The sequence below is a fragment of the Cottoperca gobio genome, unplaced genomic scaffold, assembly GCF_900634415.1.
Source record: "Cottoperca gobio unplaced genomic scaffold, fCotGob3.1 fCotGob3_192arrow_ctg1, whole genome shotgun sequence".
NCBI lineage: Eukaryota > Metazoa > Chordata > Actinopteri > Perciformes > Bovichtidae > Cottoperca > Cottoperca gobio.
Window position 1 is genome coordinate 90,332 of NW_021166834.1, and position 27,169 is coordinate 117,500.

Sequence of the window (27,169 nt, forward strand, 5' to 3'; positions counted from 1 at the left end):
ATGTCAACAACCAAAACAATGGTACAAGTGCTTTTTGTGCGAAAAACGAAGCGGTGCAAGACTAGTGTGATTTTTGGAATATAGTAAAAGGACTCGTCGCGATCTCAGGATTCCTAAAAATCTGAACTGTCCCGTCAACCAATACATAGTGTTAGCATCGAGCGCTAACCCTTGTGTTAAATTCACAGGCACTGCTCCCTTCACGTCTGGTCCCTGAACCATTTGTCCACTACAGCAACTCACAAATTCTTACTCACGATATGACACAAACACTTCCTCTGTCGGGGAAGGACACGCGTGTCCTCTTGAGACCCAGCCCACCTCTGAAGGGCACTGCGAAGGGAGGATGGAGGAGATTGTCACCAAGACGGCGGTACTACCGGCATGTTTTTCTTCAGCTTCATGTGACTGAAAACAATGAACGTTTTTGGTGCTGGTTGCTCCATGGACAGGTGTCCCAGGAGCCCCTGCAGGGCCCACGCTGCCCAACGTGTGAGAGTCTCTCTACCTGTGGGGGAAGTGGATGTGAAAATAACACAGGCTGAGTAATTTCCTCTTCCCCGCTCTCAGTGCTCTCTTCGTCACTAGGCGGCTGTTTTGATACGCCTGCACTCGCCCTCCTCGTCTCCTCCTGCCCCCTCTCACTACCGCCCCCCGGTGGCTCACTGCGGGGTGGCGGACCACCGTCCTCGGCTTCTGCCTCCTCACACGACCGTGCTGATCCGGCTGACGGGTTTCGATTTGGGTCCGCCCCCTTGCCCTCCCCCCGTCCCTGGGTGCAGGGAGAGCGGGGTGTTTGGCGGGGGAGGTAACGGTGAGTGCGGAGGGGGAGGTGGGATGGAGGATATTTGCTGATATTGAGAGCCGTAGGGCTGTGGAGATGTCTGACTGACCAGGCGCGCCGAGGGCGTCTGGGGAGGTGGGGTGGAGAAGATGAAGTGGGTGGAGGGGGAGGCAGAGGGGGAGGGGCTTAGTGGGGAGTGTGTGTGCATGGCGTGGTTGTGAGAGTGTGTGTGAGCGTGGGGGTGAGGCTGTGAGTGTGAGATGGTCAGTGGGAGCTTGCCGCCTCCACCTGGCCTCCCCGCCGCGGGGTGTGAGTGGTAGAGTCCGTGCGGGGTAATAGGGGTGATGGGGGAGTGCGGGGACAGCGGTGGGGGTGTGATGAAGCCCAAGTTGTAGCGTGGGTGCTGACCGACGCCATGCTGCAACCTCTGATGCTGCTGGGTATGAGAGGGAACGCAGCTGGGCGGGCCCTGCCGCCGGGGTGCAGAGAACCTGTGCGTGAGGGCGTGGTGCTGCGGGACGCTCTGCATGTGGTATCGGTGATGGTGGTGGTAGGGCGGGGGCGGCGTCTGCTGCTGCTGCTGGTGCCCAGAAACACTGACTCCTCCTCCTCCACTGCTGCCGTGGCAATACTGAGCGTGCAAAGCCTGGAGCTTGGACGGCCCCCCTCCCGTACCTCCTCCCCCGCCAACTCCTCCCGAGTCCGACTGAACGAGGTTGGGTGATGGCGAGGGGCATGGGGAAGGGGAGGATGGGTGGGCGATGGGAGGTGCGGGGGCGGGGTAGTGTGGTGGGGATGATATCATCAGAGGACTCGGAGGACCCTGTGGAGGTGGTGACGTCATCGTCAGGGGACCAGGAACCTTGCCTCTGCGGCTGCCAAAGAAGTTCCCCAGCAGGCCGCCGCCAGTCGGTCCTCCCCCACCCGCCATCCCTCCTCCGCCCCCAGCCCCTCCCCCGCTCACGAGTGGGGAGGTGGTAATCCCCCCCTGGTTGTGACAGAGCCCCGGCCCACCCCCCACCCCTGTACCGGGGCCCTGAGCAGGGCGGTGCGGCCGGTAGGCTGCTGGAGACAAAGGGACCATCATGGGGCTGTAGGACAGACTTCCTGCTTGCAGGGGGCGCTGCTGGTGAGGCCGAGGGCTGCTAATGATGGAACCCTGAGAGGAGAATGAACAAAGAAAGGTGGTAAGATATTTATAACGTTTTTAGATTAGTTTCTAGAGGTTTAAGTTTGTTTCACTTCGCCTTTCAGAAAACTATTTGCTGCTCTTGTTTTTATTGCCTGAGCAATGTTGTCATCACATAATGGATTTAAGATCTTTAACATAGAGACCGAAGAGTTGACAGCAGAACAATTAACAGTCCCATCAGCCTCAGGTGTACTTCGTATCACCGCTAATTAGCTCGTGTGAACCTCGTAAACATTAAACCTGCTGTTAGTATTCACAGCCTCACAGAGCAGCTCTCATCTTTTTAAAGACCAATTTATGTTCTTAAAACTTTTATTTTGCTCCTTTATGGAACAAATCAAGAGGGAAGCGTCCCTGCAAGTGATCAGCAAGTCTTTGCAAGACGATCTTCACTGAACATGAAGTTCAGTGAAGATCTGAACTGTTTTCAACGGCTGCAGATTACAGGACAAACATGCAGAAGAGGAGGAGCGAGTAGACAAAGACAAATGGTAGTTAGGATAATGAGTGGCGTCCTGGTGGCCTTTCGCTATCCCGTTCGATTGTGGCCGGTAAAACCTTTGTTGCTATTTACATCTACTGTAAAACTATCAAGTGTTGATCATCCAGAGACACACAGGGACGTCTCTGTGGACATATGCAGAGCTGTGGTAGCATGTGTCAGACCAGGAACACTTTGAAAATCATAATTTGTAAGATCATTTGGGGGTGTTCCTTTAAGACAAAGATGAAACGCAACAGAACATCGAGATGAACAAAGCATGCAGTCCAACGTGTGGGTGATCTGCTGCTGCTGCATGCTGGGAGGTCACATCGTGCATGCTTTCAGTCCCGCCCCCGACAAACTTACTTCAACGGTGCTGTCCAATGACCCAACACTGTTCCTACGACCTCGCTTCCCTGTTACCCAATCAGAATGAGGCAGGGTTACAAGAAATACTTTCAACACGTACTCCCTGTAAAATACTAAATAAAAATATAGTTTTGTTTGTTTGTGTATAGATTAGGCAGATGAGTCTCCTTCATAGTCCTCTCACTTTTATATCATATTTGATTTAAAGTGTATTGACTGTTATTAATTATTTATCGACTTAATTCTGATAATATAAAATAGAAGATATAAAAATATATTTATATTATATATTTATATATTATATAATATATATATTAGATATATATATATAATTTATTATATATATTATATAAATATATAGTATATATATATATTATTATATATAGATATAGTAAATATAATTTTATATATATATTTATATATATATATATATTATATATATATAATATATATATATATATATATTTTATATATATGATATATAGAGAGATATATATATATATATTATATAGATAGTATATATATATATATAATATATATATAGATATATATATATATATCTATATATATAAATTAATACATTAAAAGTGTTTTTGCATCAGTAATCTTTGTATATAATATATAATAATTTAGGATAAAGGTATGTGTTACTGTTGATACTAAGGGCATTTAATATAATAATTATGACTTTTAGGATTTTGAATTTCTTTTACTTGTGATTTTTAAGTTTCCTACTCAAAAGCCCTGAGTAACACAACATGTCCAGCAGGTGGAGACAGAGCATCACAGCTCTACATTAGACTTCCATCTTACTGTATTATATTACCATTTTAGATTTCATCACATTTTCATCAGTTGCATAAGACCTCAGATGTAGGTTTGCTCTGAGTCAGTGAGTCATACAAAGCTGCAGCAGTAAACAGACTCTCAGTCACGTCTCACATAACACATGTGTGCTGTCATTTAACAAGGGAAGACACACACACAGTGTGTGTGTGTCTTCTGAACACTCACTTTTATCTAGTGGCTGTATTTGTTTATCTTGTTTGTATCTTAAGTTCTGCATCTGAAGGACTTGTATCATGAATGAATGGATAATGAATAAGTGCACTTTTGATCTTGTTGGAATGAAATAATTAAAGGCAGATTCCTTAAGATGCTAATGTTTTTAAATTCACCAGCTCACGAAACGGACTCTTTCCCCTGTGCTTGATTTTTGGTTGCTTTTAATATTTGTCTCCTTTAATGTGCGTTCTGTGTGTAACTGTGTTCTCACCTGTTTCTGAGAGGTCTCTCAGTGAGGAGCTGAGTGCCGTGCGTTTGAGTCCGTCCACCGAGGCGTACGTGTCATCGAGGCTCGGCCTACCCAGAGTGCCGTTCGACACCTCGCCCTTCACGCCGCCGATGTTGGCCCCGCCCCCCGGTGTGCCCCCGCCTCCTGGTCCTCCCCCCGTCAACAAACCTGGACGCATCACGCCTTTCTGCTTCTCGAGCTCGGCTGGAAGGAGAGACAAAGGTAAACAAAATGAAAGGGAAGCTCTTCTTCACTACTACTGCGTGTACTGCTGATGCTGAAGGGAATTAGTGCTGCTGCTAAGACTTAGTACTGCTGCTGCCACACGCTCCTGATGTTCTACAACTACCGTCCTTACTCGAGTAGTATACAAATAAACTTAAAGTACCAAAAGTCAAAGTACTCATCACATATATACAGTATATCTCAAAAGTGAGTACACCCTTTAGATTTTTGCAAATATTCTGTTATATCCTTTCAGGGGATAACATTATCCTACTGAAACTTTGATATAACTTAAAGTAGTCAGTGTGCTGCTTGAATAACAGTATAGATTTATTGTCCTTTGAAAATTACTCAGTACACAGCTGTTAATGTCTAAACAGCTGGCAACAAAAGTGAGTACACCCCATAGTGAACATGTCTAAATTGTGCCCAAAGTGTCAATATTTTGTGTGACCACCATTGTTATCTGCTTTAACCCTCCTGGGCATGGAATTCACCAGAGCTGCACAGGTTGCTTCTGGAATCTTCTTCCACTCCTCCACGACGACATCACGGAGCGCACGGATGTTGGACACCTTGCACTCCTCCACCTTCCTCTTGAGGATGCCCCACATGTGCTCTATTGGGTTTAGGTCTGGAGACATACTTGGCCAGTCCATCACCTTAACCTTCAGCTTCTTCAGCAAGGCCGTTGTCATCTTGGAGGTGTGTTTAGGGTCATTATCATGTTGGAAAACTGCCCTACGGCCCAGTTTCCGAAGAGAGGGGATCATGCTCTGCTGCAGGATGTCACAGTATATATTGGAATTCATGTGTCCCTCAATGAAATGCAGCTCCCCAGTGCCGGCAGCACTCATGCAGCCCCAGACCATGATGCTGCCACCACCATGCTTGACTGTAGGCAAAACACATTTGTCTTGGTACTCCTCACCAGGGTGCCGCCCCACACGCCGGACACCATCTGACCCAAACAGGTTTATTTTGGTCTCATCAGACCACAGGACATGGTTCCAGTAACTCATGTTCTTGGATTCATTGTCTTCAGCAAACTGTTTGCGGGCTTTCTTATGCATCGGTTTCAGAAGGGGCTTCTGTCTGGGGCGACGGCCATACAAACCGATTTGATGCAGTGTGCGGCGTATGGTCTGGGCACTGACAGGCTGACATCCCACTTCTGCAACCTCTGCAGCAATGCTGGAAGCACTCGCACGTCTATTTTTGGAAACCAACCTCTGGATATGACGCTGAGCACGTGGACTCAACTTCTTTGGTCGACCCTGGCGAGGCCTGTTCCGAGTGGAACCTGTCCTGGAAAACCGCTGTATGATCTTAGCCACTGTGCTGCAACTCATTTTCATGGTGTTGGCAATCTTCTTATAGCCAAGGCCATCTTTGTGAAGCGCAATAATCCTTTTTTTCAGCCGCTCAGAGAGTTCCTTGCCATGAGGTGCCATGTTGTCCAGCATTCAGAGAGAATTGTGCCCAAAACACCAAATTTAACAGCCCTGCTTATCATTTACACCTGAATCCTTGTAACACTAACGAGTCACATGACACCAGGGCGGGAAAACAACACCATTGGGCACAATTAGGACATGTTCACTATGGGGTGTACTCACTTTTGTTGCCAGCTGTTTAGACATTAACAGCTGTGTACTGAGTAATTTTCAAAGGACAATAAATCTATACTGTTATTCAAGCAGCACACTGACTACTTTAAGTTATATCAAAGTTTCAGTAGGATAATGTTATCCCCTGAAAGGATATAACAGAATATTTGCAAAAATCTAAAGGGTGTACTCACTTTTGAGATATACTGTATATATATATATATATATATATAAATGAACTATATATATATAAATATAAATATAATATATATATATATATATATATATATAGTTCATGTACTTAGTTACTTTCCATCACAGCTGCTATACTTGTACTAATACACGGGTGCTGCATCATTACTGCGATGTCACTCACACTCCACCCGGTACTTCTCCATGTCCTGGACCTCTGCGATGCTCTCTCGGAGGTCGGAGGTGAAGCGTGCTCGGTCCTGCTGGCTCGGAGCCGTGAAGACGATCAGCACTTTCCTCTCTCCTCCGGGGTTCGCCGACGTCAGTCTGATACCGTGAGGGTAGTCTGCGGGACACACACACATCACATGATACACACTGTGATCTCCGGCCCAGGAGCCGGTGACCTCGCTGTGAAGAACATCAGAGCTGAAACGACTCGCTTGTTATTGTTGGACAACATGAATGTGAAACATTTTGATGTTAGTCTCTCTGAATGAACGAACAATAAGTGTCACATAAGTGAAATCAGTCAATCAAAAAGGTCTTTTTAACCCTTTTAGATCACACCCCCGATCATATTGTGCACCTATTTAACAATATGTCAAAGGAAATCATCTTTTCTTCCAGTGAAACTAAATATAACGTGTGCTTACGTAAACTAGAATCAACCAATCTAAAGCAATAATGTGACGACATCCACCGACAGTCGTCTGCTGTTTGACCCATCGCCCCCTTTACCTATACGGAGGTTTTTTGGGGAGGATGGTCTACAACAACTTCTGTCAGATTCTGATTCAAACACACACACACACACACACACACACACACACACAATTGTCATATATATATAAAATCATTTAGCCAATTAGATTTCCAATCTTTGCCACCACTCAAAGCACTTTACAGCGCACACACACACACACACACACCGTTGGCCATCAGGGAGCACTTCAGTATGTTGCCCAAGGACACTTCGACATGTTGACCGCAGGGATCGAACCGCCGACCCTCTGACCGGTGGACATCCACTCTCCACAGCCGGCCCATTACTGCGCAGCCACTCACAGACAATACACACACAGTGCTCACCCACCCACACACACACACATGGACACACACCAGCAGTCGCTGTAAGATTGTGCTGATGAATCATATGGGACAATCTGTCCCGGTCACATTCATCACCACAGCCTGCCAAGTCCCATTAAGCTCCAACTGGAGAACCAGAACTGTCGACAACAAGTAAACAACAACAACTACACGAGCACCACTGCAGCTTCGGTACACACGTCAGCTCGGGGACGACGCTGTGGATCCCACAAATAACTGAATAATGTTGACCTTGTAACGTGACGTAATGTTACATAATGCCATGAAAGACCAGAGAACACATAAAGCTTTGGGGAAGGGGCCATTGGCTCCACCGTTTCACGCCCATAGCCCCGATATCTCGTCTGGAGTGATCTCATCGCAAGATGGTCTCTAGCTGGAAGTTGTTGTGTAACGGATGAAAAAAGAGCTGAGAGAGAAGTTCAAATCCTCCTTCCTCACCTCCACACAGCTGAGCGTTACAGAAACGTGACTTCAGAAAGGGACGAGGGGTTTCTGAAGATATGTTTGATGGAGTACACGGGCAGCTTCTGCAGTGAGAAGTTACAGGAGCAAAACAATGTTATATTGATTTAAGAGGTTAAAACCAAGAACTTAGTTTCCTGTCAATCATCTTCTCTGCGGGTCATCACATGTCGTCTCTTTGAAAATGGTGGAGATGTGAGTTTTGGAGGCTTCCTGTTAACAGGTGCTGAGGCAGATTTGAAACGCCACCAACTCCAATCTGCTGCATAGAACTGAGAGCCAAGTGTTCTCGGCTGAAATACACACACACACACACACACACACACACACACACACACACACACACACACACACACACACGCACGCACGATTGTGTTGACATCATTATTGGAAAATGTTTGGGTTGAATGAGTCATTTCGGGGAATGCAGCTAAACATCCTTATTTTCATATATTTAGGAAATCCTGTGATATGCTTCCACAGAGTTTCTTTGAAACGGGCTGGCGGTGTCTTCAGAGCAGCACTGACTCCACTCCTGACTGACGATGCCGAACGTTTAAAGACAAACGCTGGCAGACACAGTATCATTTCTGTAATTGGAGAGGGAAGTTAGATTTTGCCAAGTGATTTCTAACAGATTGTTGAGAACATTTCCAACTAGGACAGACTCTCCAATTGTTTGTCCCACATGCATTTTTTGGTGCTTCTTTCAAGTGCAGATCTAGTACCATGCTTTGACCACGATACGGCACACTAGTTAATACTTCACAGCACTCAAAAATGACCAACTACAAACTTCAGATGCATTTTACCCCAACTGCAAGTTCTTGATCCATAAACATGTAACTGTGATCTTGGAACTCATATCAACCATTCAAAGCTCTGTTGAGAGGACGTCTGAGAGGACTCCTCTACAGGTCTGAAGGTACTTAATGCTTTGAGGTTGTAGACAGCCCTCTTTACAAACACATGTTGTTGTATGAAGCAATGGTTCAACAGACTGACGATGTAAAGATCTCAAAGAGACCAATCAGAACAGAAGAAATCAGCAGTTATTGCTAAAACAAACTGGAAGCTTAGCATCAAAATGTAGCTTCCTGTTTCAGTGTCAAGTGCACAATAACACCTCTAACAAGCTGGATTTAACAGCTGTTGCTTCAAACCTCCCAATAGAAACAGACGGTTAATGTAGTCAGCACTGCTGGAACATCAGTTTAAACTCTTCGAACACATCAGGCTGCAGAGGCCCAAAGCAAAACACGCTAACTCAACATTTCGAGCCACATTGCAGCGCTGTGGTTCAATAACCATCGAGGGTCACAGGAATACGAAATACAAAGCTTAACTTCCTGCTGGTTCTTCGGTCTGTTTCTTCAAACAGGCGGCGCGCTGCCCGACATCTACTGCAGGTAATAACCGACTGTGGATACGTACATCCAACAACCCCACTTCAAAACATCCAAACTATCCCTTTAAAAGAAATGTTGGATCCTCGATGATCCATTTACTAAGATTTCAGGGCGATGGAAGCGCATCATAAGTTGCTCGTAGCGTGGGTGTGTGATGTGTGTGTGTGTGTGTGTCTTTGCAGTGGGCCTGCCGACTGTGGGGTAAAAATAGAGAGTTGAGCAAGTGCAAAAAAGAGATAGAGATGTGAAAAATAAAGCGGAGAGAGACAGATGGAGGGAGCAGATGGACGGGAGAAGGAGAGAGAAAGAGAAAGAGAGCGCAGCACTCACAGGTGTTCTGGAAGGTGTGGACCTGCATGTCCACCAGAGGAAATGATTGTCTGAAATTGTACGTCACTGAAGTCTTCTTCTTCTGGAAGATCTTTGTCACCTGAGGAGGAGAAAAGAGATGAAGAGCTACAGCATCACGGCAGAACGGAGAACGGAGAAAGAGAAGCGGGAGGAACAAAGGATGAGTGTTTCATTGTCTTCATCTTCATTTGTTTCTTTTGTTCATTTCAAGGTGAGAGCTTTTTGAAATCCCTCAGTGAGACTCCTGAATCGTTTCTCTATAAACAGTTGACATTTCTCAGTGTAAATACATAGAAAATGATTAAATTAGAGCTGAATCCCAGTGACTCATTTCATCTCAAGTACTTTTCGTGACGTCGACTTCACAGAGCTTCTGTCCGTCTATGTTGTCTGCGTCGACCTTCATGTGACCTTTGTATAATATTAAAGGCACAATATGTCATTTTCTGCCACTAGGGGTCTCTCAATCAAAACCTTAACAAAAGATGGAGTTCAGTGGCTTCGTGAAGCAGCGTGGGATCATGGGAGTCCTCCTCTTATATTGATAAAGGCATGGCAGTATTTTCAGGCCACCTCAGGTTTTGCGGAAGTTATATTATAGATATAGATTATAAAAAAGCTATAGAGCTAAAAACAACAGCATTAATGATCAAAGAAGAACTTCCTCTGCTGGCTGGACAATCAGCAGCTGTACTGACGTCAAATACTCTCTGTTGTTTTTCATTACTTGACAATCTTTAATCCTGCAAACGGAAACACTAAAACATGAGTGTCACAGGTAAAGCTTGTTGACACTTCCTGCTGGTTTCCTACTTAGTTTATTTCCATTTCCTGTAAAAGGAAGTCAGACTTTCAGACTCTGACATTTCTGGAGCACAGCATCAAACAGAACCAGAGCATTACGGGATAAACTGGTGCTCTGCTGACGCAGAATCACTTTATCTGCCAGGAGAGATGATCCTCAGGCTCTGAGAATTAGTACCCAAACTTATCCCGAAACACTGCAGTAATATAAACACCCACACACACACACACACACACACACACACACAGAGTGTATTAAATACCATCAGTAGGTCGTTGAAAAGGAAGACCTCTCTCTGGTGGACGCCGCTCCTCTGACCTCTGTTTGGATCTGGAACCTCAAACAGCTGACAGCAGCACACCAGCCTGCGGTGAGGCAGTGACAGCACCTGCAACACACACACACACACACACACACACGCACGCTATGATTGATGATTTTGGTCAATACGTTCTTAATAAAATGAAATGTTCTGAATATAAACCATGAGATGTTTCTTTGTCATGACTCGTCTACATGATAAACATGTGAAGTTCATGTGTTGCTTGTGCACGAGGAAAGGTCAGGGGTCACATAAATCACCAGGATTCATTCTGTGGATATCAACATGAAACACTTAGTTTATTTCAACAGGTGCTATTTTGTAATAACACACTGAATGACTTGTGTGACCTTATCTGATAACAGACAGAGAAGTCTGAAGGTGGAGGAGATATTTTATAGCGCGTCACCAACACGGTAACTTTAGACTTGTGTAGTTGTTCAGGTGTTTGTCGGAGGATCTTACGGGCTTCTTGCCGACCACCATCCTCTCCACCGCCTGCACCTGGGACACGTGGTCATCGTTGGTCCTCAGCTCCCATTTCTGGATCCTTCCATAGATGGCCACCAGCAGGTCCCTGGGGATGTCCTGCCCGTTATCCACACCTGGAAACACGCGCGGCGGGGTTCAGTTAATCGTATAGAGGATACGTTGATGAGATGTAAACACCATTTCTGGTTTGTTTCTCTGCCCAGGTACAGTAGTAGAAGAAGAACTCTCATCTTTTGTTTAAGTAAAAATTCAATATCAGGATAGAGATGTTTTATTACATTTTATAATTAGTGATGCGTTATTGTTTTTATCACTTTAATGTTGCAGCTGTACTATATATAAGATCTGAGTTTCAACAAGAAGTCCTGATACATAATAATAGCCTTCAGCTATCAAGCTCCTCTCCAGTGGAAGCAGCTTCCAGTTTGTGTTCGGGAGGCAGACACACTCTCCACATTTAAGAGCAGGCTAAAGACTTTCCTTTTTGATAAAGCTTATAGTTAGGGCTGGCTCAGGTTTGCCCTGGATCAGCCCCTAGTTATGCTGCTATAGACTTAGACTGCCGGGGGACACCTCCCTGCTCCCTTCCTTCTCTTCCGCTCTCCTCCCCTCCCTCTCTTCTTCTCTCTCTCTATCTGTATGCATTGATGTAAATGTATGTTACTAACTCATCATCCGGGGTATCATGATTTCTGTGTCTCATGTGGCAGGTCGCCACTGATAAAGTTTACGTCAGGATCATGAATCGTGGCTGCGCCTGCTGACCTGGTCCTGCTGGACACCGGGAAGCCTTATTGACATTTTCCTGGATTCATCCAAACTTTCTCTTTTTCTATAATTTCTGTCAAATGCTGTATTTGTACTATGTTGTTTATCCTGTACACACGACATCTATTGCACGTCTGTCCGTCCTGGGAGAGGGATCCCTCCTCAGTCTCTCTCTGAGGTTTCTTCCATGTTTCCCCTTTAATTATGGGGTTTCTTTTAGGAAGTTTTTCCTTGTGCTGTGCGAGGGTCTAAGGACAGAGGGTCTAAGGACAGAGGGTGTAAGGACAGAGGGTCTAAGGACAGAGGGTCTGAGGACAGAGGGTGTAAGGACAGAGGGTGTAAGGACAGAGGGTCTGAGGACAGAGGGTCTAAGGACAGAGGGTCTAAGGACAGAGGGTGTAAGGACAGAGGGTCTGAGGACAGAGGGTGTAAGGACAGAGGGTCTGAGGACAGAGGGTGTAAGGACAGAGGGTCTAAGGACAGAGGGTGTAAGGACAGAGGGTCTGAGGACAGAGGGTCTAAGGACAGAGGGTGTCGTAACCTGTACAGTCTGTAAACACTGAGACAATGTAATATGTGTAATTTCTGATATTGGGCTGTATAAATACATTTGATTTGATGATAATTTATTTGTTGATTCATATTTTGTATTATTGATCTGAATCTGTAAAGAAACTAAAGCTGGAAAGTAGCAAGAAAAGAAAATTCTCAAGTACTTCAACTTGTAGGTATTACAGTACTTGAGTAAATGTACTTTGTTACTTTCCCAAGTACAAATAAAGTTTTTACTGTTTTCTTGTCTGAGTGATTCCAGATTAACATAAAAACTGATTTGATGAATTAAAACAGATGAAATGAATAGAAACCTGCACATCCTTTAAAGCTCTTGTGAGGTTTGTACAAGTTTAAACTTCCTGTTTTGTAAATATCTTACGGACTGTTGCTACGACTACAGGCCGCAGCATTTCTCTTATTCTACAGTCAACTACTGTTTAAAAAACAGTCGGCCTTTAGATTTGAGATAATAGTTTGTTTTACTCCCATTAACTAGGTATTCTATCCCTGTTTTTATGTTCAATCTATTTCTATTTCCCCTTATTGTAAAACATTATTATTATTATTATTATTATTATTACTATTACAATTAGTATTATTATTATTATTATTATTATTATTATTATTATTACTATTATTACAATTATTACTATTATTACAATTATTATTATTATTATTATTACTATTACAATTAGTATTATTATTATTACTATTATTATTATTATTATTATTATTATTACTATTACAATTAGTATTATTATTATTACAATTATTATTATTATTATTATTATTATTATTATTATTATTATTATTATTATTATTATTATTATTATTATTAAGACTATTTAAGACATCCTGCACTGATTACAAGAGATGACCCACTGACTGACCCCGCAGGTTCTTGATGAAGTCCTCCTGCTTCATCTTCCTCTCCGGCTTGACGTTGGGGCTGTACATGTCCGTGTTGAGGAGGATTATGGCGAAGGCCAGGATGAAGATGGTGTCTGGGTTCTGGAACTGCCGGATCAGCACCGGGTTACAAACACAGTACCGCTGACTGGAGAGAGAGAGGAGACGTGACGAAAACATCACAAGTCAGGACTTTCACTGTTTCCTCTCCTGGAGTCAAACCTGGAAAGCAGTTTAGTACCTGAAGGCCTCCACCAGCCGCTCCACCCGCTGAGCTTCACCCTGAACTTTAATCTGAGCCTGGAACTTCCTCAGAGCGTCGTCTAGATCCATCCCTGAGAAGTCCATCTCATCCAGAACACAGCTACAGACAGAGACAGAGAAACCTGATCACCATCAGCGGCTACTTACAACAGAAATGTATTTCACTTTTAAATATTTACACAGTCACTATAAAAAGCAAACAAAGAAATGTGTGGAGGTCGTGTGAATGTCTTGTTCTCACTCGAGGACGTCCTTGTTGAACTGCTGCCGGCTGCCCAGGAACTCTCCGATCATCTGCCGACTCAGTCCTTTCCTCTCCAGGATGAACCTGGCGATGCCCACCGGTGTGTCCGACACGAAGCCCCTCTCGATCAGGTACTGGATCCCCTTCTCCGGCTTCCTGCAGCCGAGACAACACACGTCACGAGATGTGCACTACATATAAAGGAGCGCTGAACAGGACTTTACAAGCTCGTGTTGAGTGTGATTGATAACAAAAAGTAAAGGGTCTCAAATTTAAGAAACATGCTTTTCAAGTCTGCTTGCTGCTCAAGTGAAACTGTCTGTGATTGTGTCATTATACAATGTGATACGGTCCATTGTGATATACTGTAAAGACGTACTTGTTGAACAGGTTGAGTCCGATGCGGTATTGTCGTCGCTGCACCACGTCGTTGTTGAAGGCGGGAGAGTCCCAGCTGTGGCGGCTCTCTCTCTGATAGGTTTGTTTCCCCAGCGTCGCTCCTCCGATCGGCTCCCGCAGGCTGTCGCGCGACGAGGAGCCGGAGCTGCAGTTGTTGACCGTTGTGTCGTCGTTGGAGTTGGTGGTGGTGGAGTTGACGCTCTCGTTGTCTCCGTCTGAGCAGAGCAGGTGGTGGTGGTGAAGATGGGGGTGGTGTGCGAGATGCTGCTGCTGTGCCTCCATGTTTTGGAGCGCGGAGGAGGAGGAGGAGGACAGCGGCGAGGGCGTGAGCGGCGGCGGCAGGGGCGAGAGAGGTGTGAGTGGTGGTACGGGGGAGGGCAGCGGGGAAGAGGGGGTTTCTGGGTAACCGTGGGGAAGGTGGTGGTGTTGGTGGTGCAGGTGGTGGTAGTGGTGTTGGGCGAAGTGGTGGGCTTGCTGAATGTAAGGGCTGCCGGCGTGCACGTGATGCATGTGCATGACGTGCGGCTGGCTGTACTGCGGGTGGTGGTGGAGGATGGTCGGTAGGTGGGGGATTGGTGAAGGGTGAGGGTGAGGGTGTGGGTGGGGTTGGGGGTGAGTGTGTGGGTGTTGGAGTGGGTGAGGGAGCGGGTGTGGCGGCAGGGCCCGGGCTGAAGGCATCGGTAAGGGGACGTTGGCAGGGCTGCGAGTCTGTCCCTGCGCCATGGCGACCGAGCGCCCGTTTGGTTTGTGTTTGATGGTTCCCTGTGGAGAGTCGGCTTCGCTGCTTCCTCCTCCTCCTCCTCCTTGCTGCTCATCCTCTCCACTCTCTCCTTCCACTTCTCCTCCCATCATCTCCCTCTCTCCTGCTCCTCGCTCGACTCCTGACGGCTCCTGTTCATACACGAGGCGCCCGATGGAGCCTCGCTCTGACCTGAAGAGCCAAACAACAACGTTAACGTTAAAGAAGGTGAAGGTCTTCCAGAGTGGACTGTGACAAGTGAGCTTTATGTCGAGATGCTTTATAAATACTGGGAAAGTATGAGCGGAGAAATGCACACAGCTGTGTTCAGACTTCTGTAAGAAGACAGACGGTCGATAAATAAAATGGGGTTTGAACATTAAAGCATGTTCTAGTGTAGAAACCCAAAACACCTGAATAGTACGAACCTGAAAATGAGCAAAATATGTGACGTTTAAAACAAATGTATGTGTGAAAGCTTAAAACATCTTCAAAAACAAAACTACCTAAATACATGAGCTGACTGTCAGCAGTGAGCTTTAACTTCTGCGTTTTGCGAGAACATGCGGATGAATTGGGTTCGGCCACTTTCTGGTGGATCAGATCATGTAGCTGAGGTGTGCTGAGGTGTGCTGAGGTGTGCTGAGGTGTGCTGAGGTGTGCTGAGGTGTGCGTTCATGCTTATGTCTGCGCGTCTTTTATTTGTGATTATAGCCACCTGCTACCTGCTAACCTACTTAGTGTGGGTTGTTTTTAAATGTGCTTTATAAATACATTTGACTTGACTTCTTTCTATGAGTAATATTCCTGCGTTGAGTTATTGAGGGAATAAAGCCTTTAATCAGGAAGTAAAACAAAGAACGAGCTGAACTGATGCCAACGGCTGCCTGAATCCAACACTGTATTGAATACTTATTAAGATGCAACAATGGAAAGTAACAAAGCACATTACTCAGACTTTTCTTTATACTAACTGCACTACATTTATCTAACAGCTAAACTTACTTTGATTTTACAAATAAAACATCGAAGGATCAGATAAACGTATAACATCTGATGCATTGTTATATACTGAAGGCCTTGCAGACCCACACAGGTGTTCTGACCCGCTCAGGTTGGAGTTGTGTTGATTTATGAATAACAACATTGTGATTGTGATAGAAGCTCTCTGATTGGCTGTGCTCACCTGTCACTCATGTCCACTGAGCTGTCACTGGGTGGTTCGATAGTGAGGACAGGGAGGTGTCCTCCTCCTCCTCCTCCACCGCCTCCTCCTCCTCCTCCTCCTCCTCCTCCTCCTCCTGCCCTCCCTCTGTACTCCCCCCGACACTCTGTGCAGGGGGTGCTGCTCCTCCGGCTGGCGTTGCTGCCTCCCTCTGTTTCTCTGCTGTCCTCCCTCCCCCCTGCACCTACTCCTCCCCAGTACTCTGTGTCGGAGCTGGAGGCGGGGCGGGAGAGCGGCGAGGACGGCGGGCGGGAGAGCGGCGAGGAGGGGAGGCAGCCGTCGTCCATGTAGATGGTGACGTCGCTGAAGGAGGTGGCGGTGCTGTCCTCGTGCATGGCGGCGCCTCCTCTCCCTCCTCCCACTCCAGGCCGGACCGGCACGCGTCGGGATGATGCGCTGGCGTTGCGCCATGCACACTCTCTGTAATCCTCCTCCTCGTCTTCCTCCTCGTCCTCCTCCCCTTCCTCTTCTTCCTCTTCTTCATCTCCCTCCTCCTCGTCCTCCTCATCGTCCTCCTCTCCCTCTCCTCCCACGTCCTGTGAGTCTTCACGGCCAGACTGGCAGGTGAGGGAGTCGTCCATGGAGTCGGCCAGAGACTTTACCTGCAGACCAGTGAACACAGATCATTCACATATTAGATATATCGAAACAGACCTTTAGTATCAGGCTTACGTTAGTCTTATTTATTATTTCCCCTCTTTTATAAATACATTTTAATCCTAATTCCGCAAGAACCCTCAGTTTCCCAAAAGATTCTCTCCTAATCTGTAACGCTTCGCCGATATTTACAGGTTTGAATGCCGCTATTGTAAGTTTTTGATAAGTCTGTCCTCCTTCTTGCTCTGCAGTGTAGGCAGTTGTTTCCAATTTTGGAATATCAATTTTTCTCCAGGCTACAGGCCAAATGGATGTGCACGCTCATTGGTGATTGGCCAAAGTCTCCCCTCACGGGCTAGATTTTCTAAAACCGAGCCAAGAGGAGGTGCAGGTGTTAATATATCTCAGACCACTTCAATTACAATATGCTGAAAAGTTCTAATGAAATTTTGCCCAATGATGCCAAGAAAAAACTGCCTACCCCAGCTTTAAGTTAGTATAATGTATATTTCCACAGCATTATTACAACATGTCACTTTGTTCTTTTGTCAATTAACTCAACAGTTCCTGCATCGATGTTTCAAATGAAAAGGTTTTAGCGGGTCACATAGCATAATCCCTTCTGTGAGCTGGTGATCAGACCTCGAGTCTTACTGTCAAACTACTCTTTCAGTTCAGGAGTTTCCCGCTCAAATCTGCAGGAGGAGTTTTATCGACAGCGTCAGCTGAAGACCAACTTTGAGTTGAGTATTTACAGTCAAACAGCTGTGATGTCCACACATCGTTACGTCAGAAGGTGACAAACAGGTGTGTTTACCTGCTTGGAGAAGGAGTCGTCAATGTCTCCTGCGTCGTCTGACCCCCGCTGACCCGCTGACCCCTGAGCCTGCGGCTGACGCTCATCAAACGAGTACTGCACCCACCGGAGAACAGAGAAACATGCACACTTGTACTGTTTGTGTTTATGTGTACTTCATATACAGTGTGTGTAAGTCTGTGTGTACCTGCATCCTCATGTTGGACAGGATGATGCGGCGGGTCATCCTGCTCTCCGAGGCGGAGCTGCGAAGCCTCTCGAAGTTCTTGTTCATCCGGTACTGCCTGAACGCCGTCTGGATCGTTCTCGCCGCCCGCCGGGACACAAACTGGCCCCCGTACTTCCTCTCCAACATCTCCACCTATCAGGTAGCACCATCACACACAGGCAACCAATCAGGGAACAGGACAGAGAGCATTTTTAGTTTGGGAAATCATGGAACAGAAAACAGGCTCTGTACCTAATAATAATAAGAAGAAATAAAAAGAATACTATTAAAACGTAAAATAATTTAAAGAATAATAAAATTATAATAATAATATAATAATAATAATATGAAATCCAGAAAGTAGAGCTGGAACTAATAAAGCGTAATAATATAACATAGTTTAGTTTAGTATGTACACATTATATCACATGCAATAATTAAAGTTCATTTATATAATAATTATGTTTTATGTATTTTTACATAAGGCTTGTGAAGCCTGTGTACATTCTTCCAAAATAAATGGCTTTTTAATTAAAAACATTTGTTGCAGTCCGACACACATAACAACAGTATCCAGAGTAAACACAACCTTTACTAAATGATTGATGAAACACTTTACTTTTGAGCAGAATTCATCTAAATGAATGAAGTTGTACTGTTGTTAGTTATATTATATCAGCCAAAGAAACACAATACAGATTTATATAAAACCACAAATGAGCGTCTCCCATCGGAGGGTTAGCCGATAGTTCTCCATCGTTTCTGTTTTATGCACATAACAGTCTGTTTGTCTCAAAACAATGTATCACGATGTATTTAAAGATATATAGGAGCCTGCGATGAAAACTAAATAAATATTTCTTCAAAAAAGAAAGAAAAGAAAGACAGAAGGTCAGAGTTAGATGACCACTTTGGGGGGGGGGGGGGGGAAACTAAACTACAAGATGCAAATAACGTAACTTGGTGTCGTGCTCATCACATCTCATGTGTCTGCAGCAAACACCAAACACAACATACGGACAGAAGAGGTGGGAAATACACAACCTGGGATTCACTAATGTGATGAACGGAGTTAAAGCGCTTCGATGCTGCTAAATAGGACAGGCATATCTAACATGGTGCTGGGTATCAACCCACGATGATGTGCGTGTGTGTGTGTGTGTGTGTGTGTGTGTGTGTGTGTGTGTGTGTGTGTGAGAGAGTGAAACAATAGGTGTGGGTGTTTTGACGTGCATTGTACTCTGCTGGTGTGTGTTGTTTGTTTGAGAAGGGCTGCATCCAACTCAGAATGTAACAGAAGCGATTACAGGAAAACGTCACTGGATCCGTCCAGTCCTCTTTCTAAAGACTCCTCGGCTGCACTTCCTGTAGCGCCGTACCTTCTTGTCCTGGAGGTCTGTAGAGAGCTCATAGCTGTCGGATAGAGCCTTGCAGCGTTTGCTCTCCTCCTCCTCTTGCTTGCGGAGCGCCAGGCTGGCCGGCTGGTGTCGGCTGCGCTGAGCCCAGGCAAGGCTCGCCGGGCTGGGGGGAGAGATGGGGGAGCTACCCTGAAAGAGGAGGGGAGACAGGTCGTTCATATTTTGACATTTCTTATTTGTATTCAGGAGACTAACTGAGTTTCCAGAATGATTCATCCTGCAGTCAATGGAGAAGGCAGTATCAAGGGAAAGCAAGTTAAAGGGACAGTTCACTGTCCTCTTACCTGTAGTGCTTTTTATAAATCTAGATTGTTCTGGAGAGTTGCAGAGTGTTGGAGATATCGGCCTCCTCTCGTATAGAACGGGACCGGATGGCTTGTGATGCTCAAAGCACCAAAAACACAACAGAAACTCTTTCCAGACATCACAACCCGGTCACTCCTGTTAATCCACAGACTTTGTTGTGAGCAGTTTTATGCAGGAACTATTTTCTTCTACATTAAGGTTTACATCCCGTATCGTCAGGATCACGAGCCACGAGTAGATGCACGCTTCCTTCTGCACAATGATACGGTAGAAAGAAAATAGTTCCTACATAAAACTACTCACAACGTCTGTTTGAGATTTTGTTGTTGAGTTTTTCAAATGTATTTTGTTGGTGCTTTGAGCCCAGTGACATTTAGTTCACTTACATTGAAGAGAAGGAAACTTCTCTACGGCCGATCTCTCCAACACTCTGCAACTCACACCAAAACAAGACCGAGTTGATTTTGCAGTGAACTACATTTAATTAGCTGCACATTGTGTGTGTGGTGCAGACGCACAGCTTGTCCCGAGCACACAGTTACCTGACAGGCAGCACTGATGTTGAACTAACATGTATGCATACTTTAGAGAAGGGTTTTCATATTTAATAACAGTGAAGGTACGGAGTAGATTTGGAATTATGTCAATACTGTATTATTGCAAACTGACCTTGAATCAGTCCTTAATGCATTAACAACTCTTCTGAAGTCTTTGTGACTTCAGTTCTTTTTGGTTCATCCTCACGTTTGTTTGGCTTTGGTACAAAATGATTCCTGAACGCAGTGAATGGATGTCACCTGGAGCTGCATAAATCCAGATCATCAGCTGGCACGCTCCACTAGTGTGTGTGTGTGTGTGTGTGTGTGTGTGTGTGTGTGTGTGTGTGCGTGTGCGTGTGTGTTTAGGGTCAGTACCTGTGTGTGGGAGGCTCCCAGGGGCCCGCTGGTGGATGCAGAGCCGTAGGGGTCACAGGGGCTTGAGAGGGGACTGTTGCTGTACCGATGGAAGGGAGTGTGGATGGGCCGAAGGACGAATCAGAAAAGGTTGAGCGCCTCCGGGACACTGAGAGTTCGCCCTCCACACTGAGGGAGAGGAGAGGAGAGAGAGAGAGAGCAGGAAGAGAGAGAGAGAGAGAGGAGAGAGAAGAGAGAGAGAGACAGAGAGAGAGAGAGAGCGAGAGAGACCAGAGAGAGAGAGGACACCAGAGAGAGAGAGAGAGAGAGAGACAGAGAGGAGGAGAGAGAGAGAAGAAGGGTGGAGAGAGAGGTAGAGCGGAGAGAGAAGAGAGAGAGAGGGTGAACACAGAGAGGAGAGAAGAGAGAGAGACCAGGAGAGAGAGAGAGAGAGAGAGGGGGAAGACACAAGCCAGAGACACAGAGACAGAAGAAAGAGTTAACATAGAGACAAGTAGAGATAAGAGAGAGATAGATAGAGTACAGATAGATAGATCTTCTTCCTCGAGAGATGATAAGGTTGACAATCACAAACACAAGAGAAGACAGAGAGTAGAAGAGGGTGAGACAAGAGACACTAGACAAGAGAGAAAAGAGAGAGAGACAAGGCAAGAGTACAGAGAGCAGAGAGAGAGAGGGAGAACATGAGACACAGACAAGAGAAAGAGAAAGCAAGAGAGAGACAACACAAGAACAGAGAGATAGGGGGTGAGACATAGAGACACAGAGAGAGAGAGAGAGACGAAGGCAGATGAGAGAGAGAGAGAGAGAGAGAGAGAGAGAGAGAGAGAGAGAGACAGAGAGAGAGAGGGTTATCCATCTGCTAACGTTGAAGTATCAGGTCAAATCATCGATAACATGTTTATTTCCTGCAACCCTTTTACTGAAACAAACTAAAATATAAACCTTCCAGAAAAGGAAAGAGAAAATGAACCCCGACCAAAACTGAACACTGGAAATTAAAAACAATACAATCAGATCTTAATTGAAAATATCGCTGACATCCTGCCAGAACTTCCTGTAATCGGTCCGATAGCGAGAAACAAAGCAGACGATGGTTCAGTTAGATCTGCAGCGGGTCTGGAGCGACGCCTCTTTTCATCGGACTACGGTTTGGCTGTCATTATGGTTTAGATCAAACTGAAGAGTCTGAAAGTCTAAACGAGGTATATGTGTGAAAGAGCGCTAACTTTGAGACCAAACCAGAATAAACTGGACTTGGACCAGAGCAAACAGGAACAAACCAAAGTGGAACAAACCAGAAGCAGAGGAACCAGACCAGACTCAAACAAACCAGAATAAACTGGACTAAAGTACATTAAACTGGAACAATGCAGACACACTGCAGCGCTGATCAGGTGACAGCTCGATAACTGATCATCACTTCCTGGTTCAACATCCTCAGAGACACTTTGCCAGTTTACTGCTCTCAGAAAAGGACCAATAAATGATCAATCAAGTAATTGATGAAGTGAGAAAGAGACGAGAGCAGAAAAGAGGAGGAAGCTGTGTGACGGGCATCATTAGTGTGTGTGTGTGTGTGTGTGTGTGTGTGTGTGTCATCAAAGGGGCTCTTCAGTGTTAATCTAAGACTCCCGTGAAGCTGGCACCGAAGCTAACGTGGGCACTGCCAAGCTCTCACACACACACACACACACACACACACACACACACACACACACACACACACTGAGTCACATGACGGTGACTCATGGCTAACAGCAGTGTGTGTGCGTGTGGGTGTGTACAGTGTGTTGTGTTTGTGAGAGACCCAGCTTGAGTGTGTGGGAGACACTGGATATGTGTGTGTGTGTGTGTGTGTGTGTGTGTGTGTGTCAGAGATGAAGAAGAAGCTACTGACATTATTTTGGGATGATGTTGCGTTTACATCCCTAAACTTGGATGTATTAAATACAAATACACACACTCCCTCACACACTCACACACACACACACACACACACACACACACACACACACACACACATACACACACTCCCTCACACACACACACACACACACACACACACACACACACACACACACACAAAGCCAAGAAGTGACTGCACTCATAAATCCCAGTGAGGCTCTGCAGTAAAAACTGAGAGGAAGATACTCTAGATAATTGCTAACTGTCTCTCCTCCTCATCCTCATCTTGCTTTCCTTCTCCATCGTCCCATCATTGTGTCTCTCTTCTTCTCCACCTCCTTTTTCCTTCTCTCATCTCCTCTGCTCGTTTGTATTTCAACTGCTCTTATATTCTTCTCTTCTCACTTTCTCTCCTCATCTTCCTGTTTCTTCCTCTCTCTTTTACTTCTTTCCTCTGCTCCTCTTTGCTTTAATTCTCTTTCTTTTTCCTTCTCCTCTCTCCTCCTCCCTTCCTTTGCTCCTCTTGTCCTCTCCCTCATCTCCTCTTTCCTTTGCACACTTCCCTCTCCTCATCCCCTTTAATGTCTCCTTTTTATTGTGCTTCTCCCCTTATATCCTTTCCTCATCTCCTCCCTCTTCCACTTTCCTTTCTCCTTCTCTCTCCTCTTTAGTTTACTTCCTTTTTTAAAAATGTCCTCTTCTCCGATGTTCCTTTGCTTTCATTTCATCCTGTCCTCTCCTCTCCCGGCCAGTTGAGGCTGATCCAGCTGCAGGGTTGAACTGAGGTGAGGCGTGTTTGATTTGTACCCCGCTCGTGCACTGAGCACCAGGCTGGCAGCCTCCTCTGGCAGCCTGCAGCACACCGACGTCCTGCAGAAAACTTCAGGTGACCCAGACGTCAGAGAACCATCACTTGTGTGCCAGAGCTTTACTTTTTAAACTTCTGTCTCCACCCTTGATGCTGAGCACTGATTTCTGCACCTGCTCGTGTTCAGTTTATGAAATCACCTGATTAACACCTGTTTGAATGTAACAATGGGAATACTACACAAAGGCCTTTCCACTGGAGACGGGACATGTTTGGACATGTGTCTAATTGTCTTGCAGATGTGTCCTTGTGTCCTTACTGTCCACATGAGAGACAATGGGAGTTGATGAAAATGTTTATCTGAGGCAGCTTCGATTCTTACTGTCCGCTCGGAGCAATGAGCTCAATGAGCCGCACGCAGGCTGTCCTACATTATTGGAAAATGAGCGGGAAACTATGTTTTTTATAAATAACATCTATGTAGTGAATTGACTGCATTAATTTAGCACTTTTTCAAATCTACTGTGAATATTGTATTAAAGGATGCTCAATATGAACATCGTAAAATAATTTAATAATGCACAGGGCATTGCATATCAGTTTGTGTCACTTCAGTGTCTCATCTGGAAACTATGCTGCCAGTCTGCTTCCTTCCTTTAGATGAATCATTTCATTGATAGAATATTAAAATACAGCCCAAAGCTGACGTCTTCAAATGTCTTGTTTTGTCTGACCAATAGTTCTTTGAAGATATAACTAAAGATGTAACACGTCCTCCCATTGGAGAGGAAAGAACCAGAGAATGTTTCAAATCTAAAGATGAGTGAAGAAGATGGAAAAAGAAATCTCATGAAGCCTCGTTCTTGGAAAAATGCTACATCTGCTTTTCTGGTTTTAAAAGAGATGATTGAAGATGTGAGGCGGGGGGGGGGGGGGGGGGTGCAGTGAGGGAGGGGGTGCAGTGAGGGAGGTGGTGCAGTGAGGGAGGGGGTGCAGTGAGGGAGGGGGTACAGTGAGGGAGGGGGTGCAGTGAGGGAGGTGGTGCAGTGAGGGAGGGGGTGCAGTGAGGGAGGTGGTGCAGTGAGGGAGGGGGTGCAGTGAGGGAGGAGGTACAGTGAGGGAGGGGGTGCAGTGAGGGAGGTGGTGCAGTGAGGGAGGGGGTGCAGTGAGGGAGGTGGTGCAGTGAGGGAGGTGGTGCAGTGAGGGAGGGGGTGGGTGCAGTGAGGGAGGGGGTGCAGTGAGGGATTTGTAGAATAATGGACAAATCATTTAATGGAAAGTCTGTAGGGCTGCAACTAACGACTATTATACATCAAAATATCATCAAATGTCTGTAAAACGGCAGAGAAAAGTAAAAAAAGGTCCAAAACCCAAATATATTTAGTTTAAAATGGTATAAAACTGAGAAAATGTCCATATTAGAGGCTGAAAACAGCATTTTCTGACATTTTGGCATGAAAAACAACTAGATATTATCAAAATAGTCGACTTATAGATTAGTCGACTAATCATTGCAGCTCGACCTCCCTGTCACACAGTCCTGCACACATCTGTACAACCACGCAGCACGCAGCATGTAACACACATACACACACACACACACACACACACACACACACACACACACACACACTCTGTCCCTGTTTGCCATTCTGCCTTCATAGCCAGGGGCAGTAACTAACAACACACTGGTGGCAACACAAATCCTACAACACACACGCACACACACATTCAAAATCTATCGGATTTATATGGGTTACAGTGTCAAAGCAATATTGCCAGTTTCTGCACTAACGGCACAAACACACACTGATGCACTCACATGTAGTCAGCAACACACAGGCCGCCTCTGTCCTCCCACTACAGCCGGTCAGCTCCACCAACAGGCAGAGCCAGAATATAAAGAGCCGGGCAGCTGCCCACAACCACAGCGGGCTTGAAATATTCACATCATGCACCGTCAGGAAGCAGCAGATCCCCGGGTACACCTCCACATTCTCCGAGGCACGAGGAGTCGTTCTAACCATCTCATGTCTGATCAGTTTATTCTACAGCTGCGCTTCTCTTTGTGCTAAGTAACGATGATTACTTGTGTTTAACGTCATGTTCTGTACATTTGTGCACCAATTTAGTAAAACACGGAGAGAAATCCGAAAGATACATCACAAAGCAAAGAAATCATGTATTATTATCTATATATATGTTATATTATATTCATTCTAAGCTTCTTTCTTTCCTTTTGTTTGGATTTCAAAGCCAAATGACATTTTTAATGTCAAAAACTTGCTGTCTCTGATGAGGCTCCACTCACTGGATTTGTAACGTAAATCACTGGAAGGACAGTATTCAGAGTAAAAGACTCAATCACGTACAGTAACAGCCTGACAGTTACTCCTGTTACTAACAGGAGTAACTGTCAGGCTGTATTTTCATCTTGTTGTTTACTCAGTATATATAAAAAAACAGAAGTTAAGTTTTTGCAATACCGCCTGCTAAGCAGTGAGGGTGTGTGTTGCACTGAGTGACTGTGTGAAGCCGACAGGCAGTGACTCCGTACTGGATGTAAACAACAGCCATGACAATCAGGAAGTGAGGGCGCAGCGATGTGACAGAACCGGCCGCGACTCCCAGAGACGAGAGGCCGGTCTCATGGTCTGACACAAGCAGGAGGAGGAAGATGACCAGATGATTCACTGACCTGACTGTCTCACAGACTCACTGCTGTCTAACTGACACACCAACGAATGTCCCTGCTGCAGGGGGCTGTCACATGTTATGGAGAATCAAAATGAATCCTCCAAAAAATAACTTTTGAGCAGATTTAGTTATTTAGAGACCAAAGTGCACTCACAAACTGTCGTGATGTTTAGTACTTTAAGGGCGTGTTCAAACCTGCATTGTTGAATCAGACTCTGGGTTGTTTCACTCGGCTGCAGACCAACACAGTTTTGAGATCGTGGTCTAGGTCTGGTCGCAAAAGAAGCTTTTATGCAAATGTTGAAAATATCTTAAGTAACCTCCCTTAGTACCAGAGGTGGGAGGAAAACCAGCCCGTGGCGACAGGTTATTTTACCGACTCTACTTTCTTATGATAATGAAAAAAGTATATCAATGACTTACTTCTTAAAAACGATCACTGCGGGCTCTGGATGGGAATGACACAGTGTGTGAGTAATGTGTCACTACAAGCCTGTCTGTCAGTTTAACGAGGGGTGAGCAGAGTGCAGTAGCACGTCGGGTCACCGCACGCCCTCCCGCTGTGGGTCCAGCCTGGACAGCAAGTTTGCCTCGGCAGATCGGAGCTCTCCATTCGCTCCCGGGCGGCGTCATGCCGCCACTAGCTAAAAGGTCAAATATGCAACAATGTACAACTATACAACTTTACAACTATAAAGCAATGTACAGACTCATACACAAATATGTTTTTATCCACAATATACTTTTGATCCACTAGAGACGTGGCGGTGTCTGTATCTACAGAGAACCTACATCACTCCTGGATTCTGTCTTATTCTGTGTGTTCTGGATGTTTCTGAGCATCAACAAAGATGCCCACATGCGGTGTAACCCCCAGGACGTAAGCAGGGTGTGCAGCCCGTTCTCATTCCCAGGTCATCAAATACCGCTTTGTCACGCGCATCAATGTCAGAAGCACAGCCGGCCTTTAGCGTGTAGCCTGTACAAAGCGGCGGGGCATGTGTTGTTACAACACTGTGTGTTTTCAGAGCTTCAGTGTTTCCCCTGTCCGTCGTCTCGATCCTCTGCTGTGTGCAGATGGAGCAGAAAGGCCACCGACACCACCCCACAGAGATGTGCGGAGGTGTGGGTGTGTCTATTTGTGCTTTACAAGGTAACCACCATGAAACAATGCTTTGTTCTCACTACCGCTGCTCCCTCTCTTCATTCACTCTCTAGCTCGCTCGACCACTGCTGCTCTCTTTCTCTTGCTCGTTGAGCCGGGCAGAGGGGCCAACTGTGAATGC

General features: G+C 45.6%; 1 protein-coding gene across 1 annotated transcript in view; it reads right to left on the reverse strand.

Annotated features, from left to right (window-relative positions):
- Positions 1 to 359: 359 nt before the first annotated feature.
- The window catches only part of LOC115004824 (IQ motif and SEC7 domain-containing protein 2-like), a 115,263-nt gene continuing 88,453 nt past the window's right edge, over positions 360 to 27,169 (reverse strand). Inside the window, exons 4-22 of the mRNA XM_029426523.1 lie at positions 20,471 to 20,549; positions 19,212 to 19,379; positions 17,812 to 17,985; positions 17,625 to 17,720; positions 16,291 to 16,812; positions 16,172 to 16,248; positions 14,227 to 15,177; positions 13,845 to 14,003; positions 13,581 to 13,703; positions 13,321 to 13,487; positions 11,081 to 11,220; positions 10,556 to 10,681; positions 9,468 to 9,567; positions 6,335 to 6,496; positions 4,106 to 4,327; positions 2,827 to 2,876; positions 1,078 to 1,943; positions 667 to 911; positions 360 to 508 (exon numbers count right to left, since the gene is read on the reverse strand). Of these exons, the coding sequence (XP_029282383.1) occupies positions 360 to 508; positions 667 to 911; positions 1,078 to 1,943; positions 2,827 to 2,876; positions 4,106 to 4,327; positions 6,335 to 6,496; positions 9,468 to 9,567; positions 10,556 to 10,681; positions 11,081 to 11,220; positions 13,321 to 13,487; positions 13,581 to 13,703; positions 13,845 to 14,003; positions 14,227 to 15,177; positions 16,172 to 16,248; positions 16,291 to 16,812; positions 17,625 to 17,720; positions 17,812 to 17,985; positions 19,212 to 19,379; positions 20,471 to 20,549 (4,576 nt within the window). The remainder of the gene's footprint in view (positions 509 to 666; positions 912 to 1,077; positions 1,944 to 2,826; positions 2,877 to 4,105; positions 4,328 to 6,334; positions 6,497 to 9,467; positions 9,568 to 10,555; positions 10,682 to 11,080; positions 11,221 to 13,320; positions 13,488 to 13,580; positions 13,704 to 13,844; positions 14,004 to 14,226; positions 15,178 to 16,171; positions 16,249 to 16,290; positions 16,813 to 17,624; positions 17,721 to 17,811; positions 17,986 to 19,211; positions 19,380 to 20,470; positions 20,550 to 27,169) is intronic.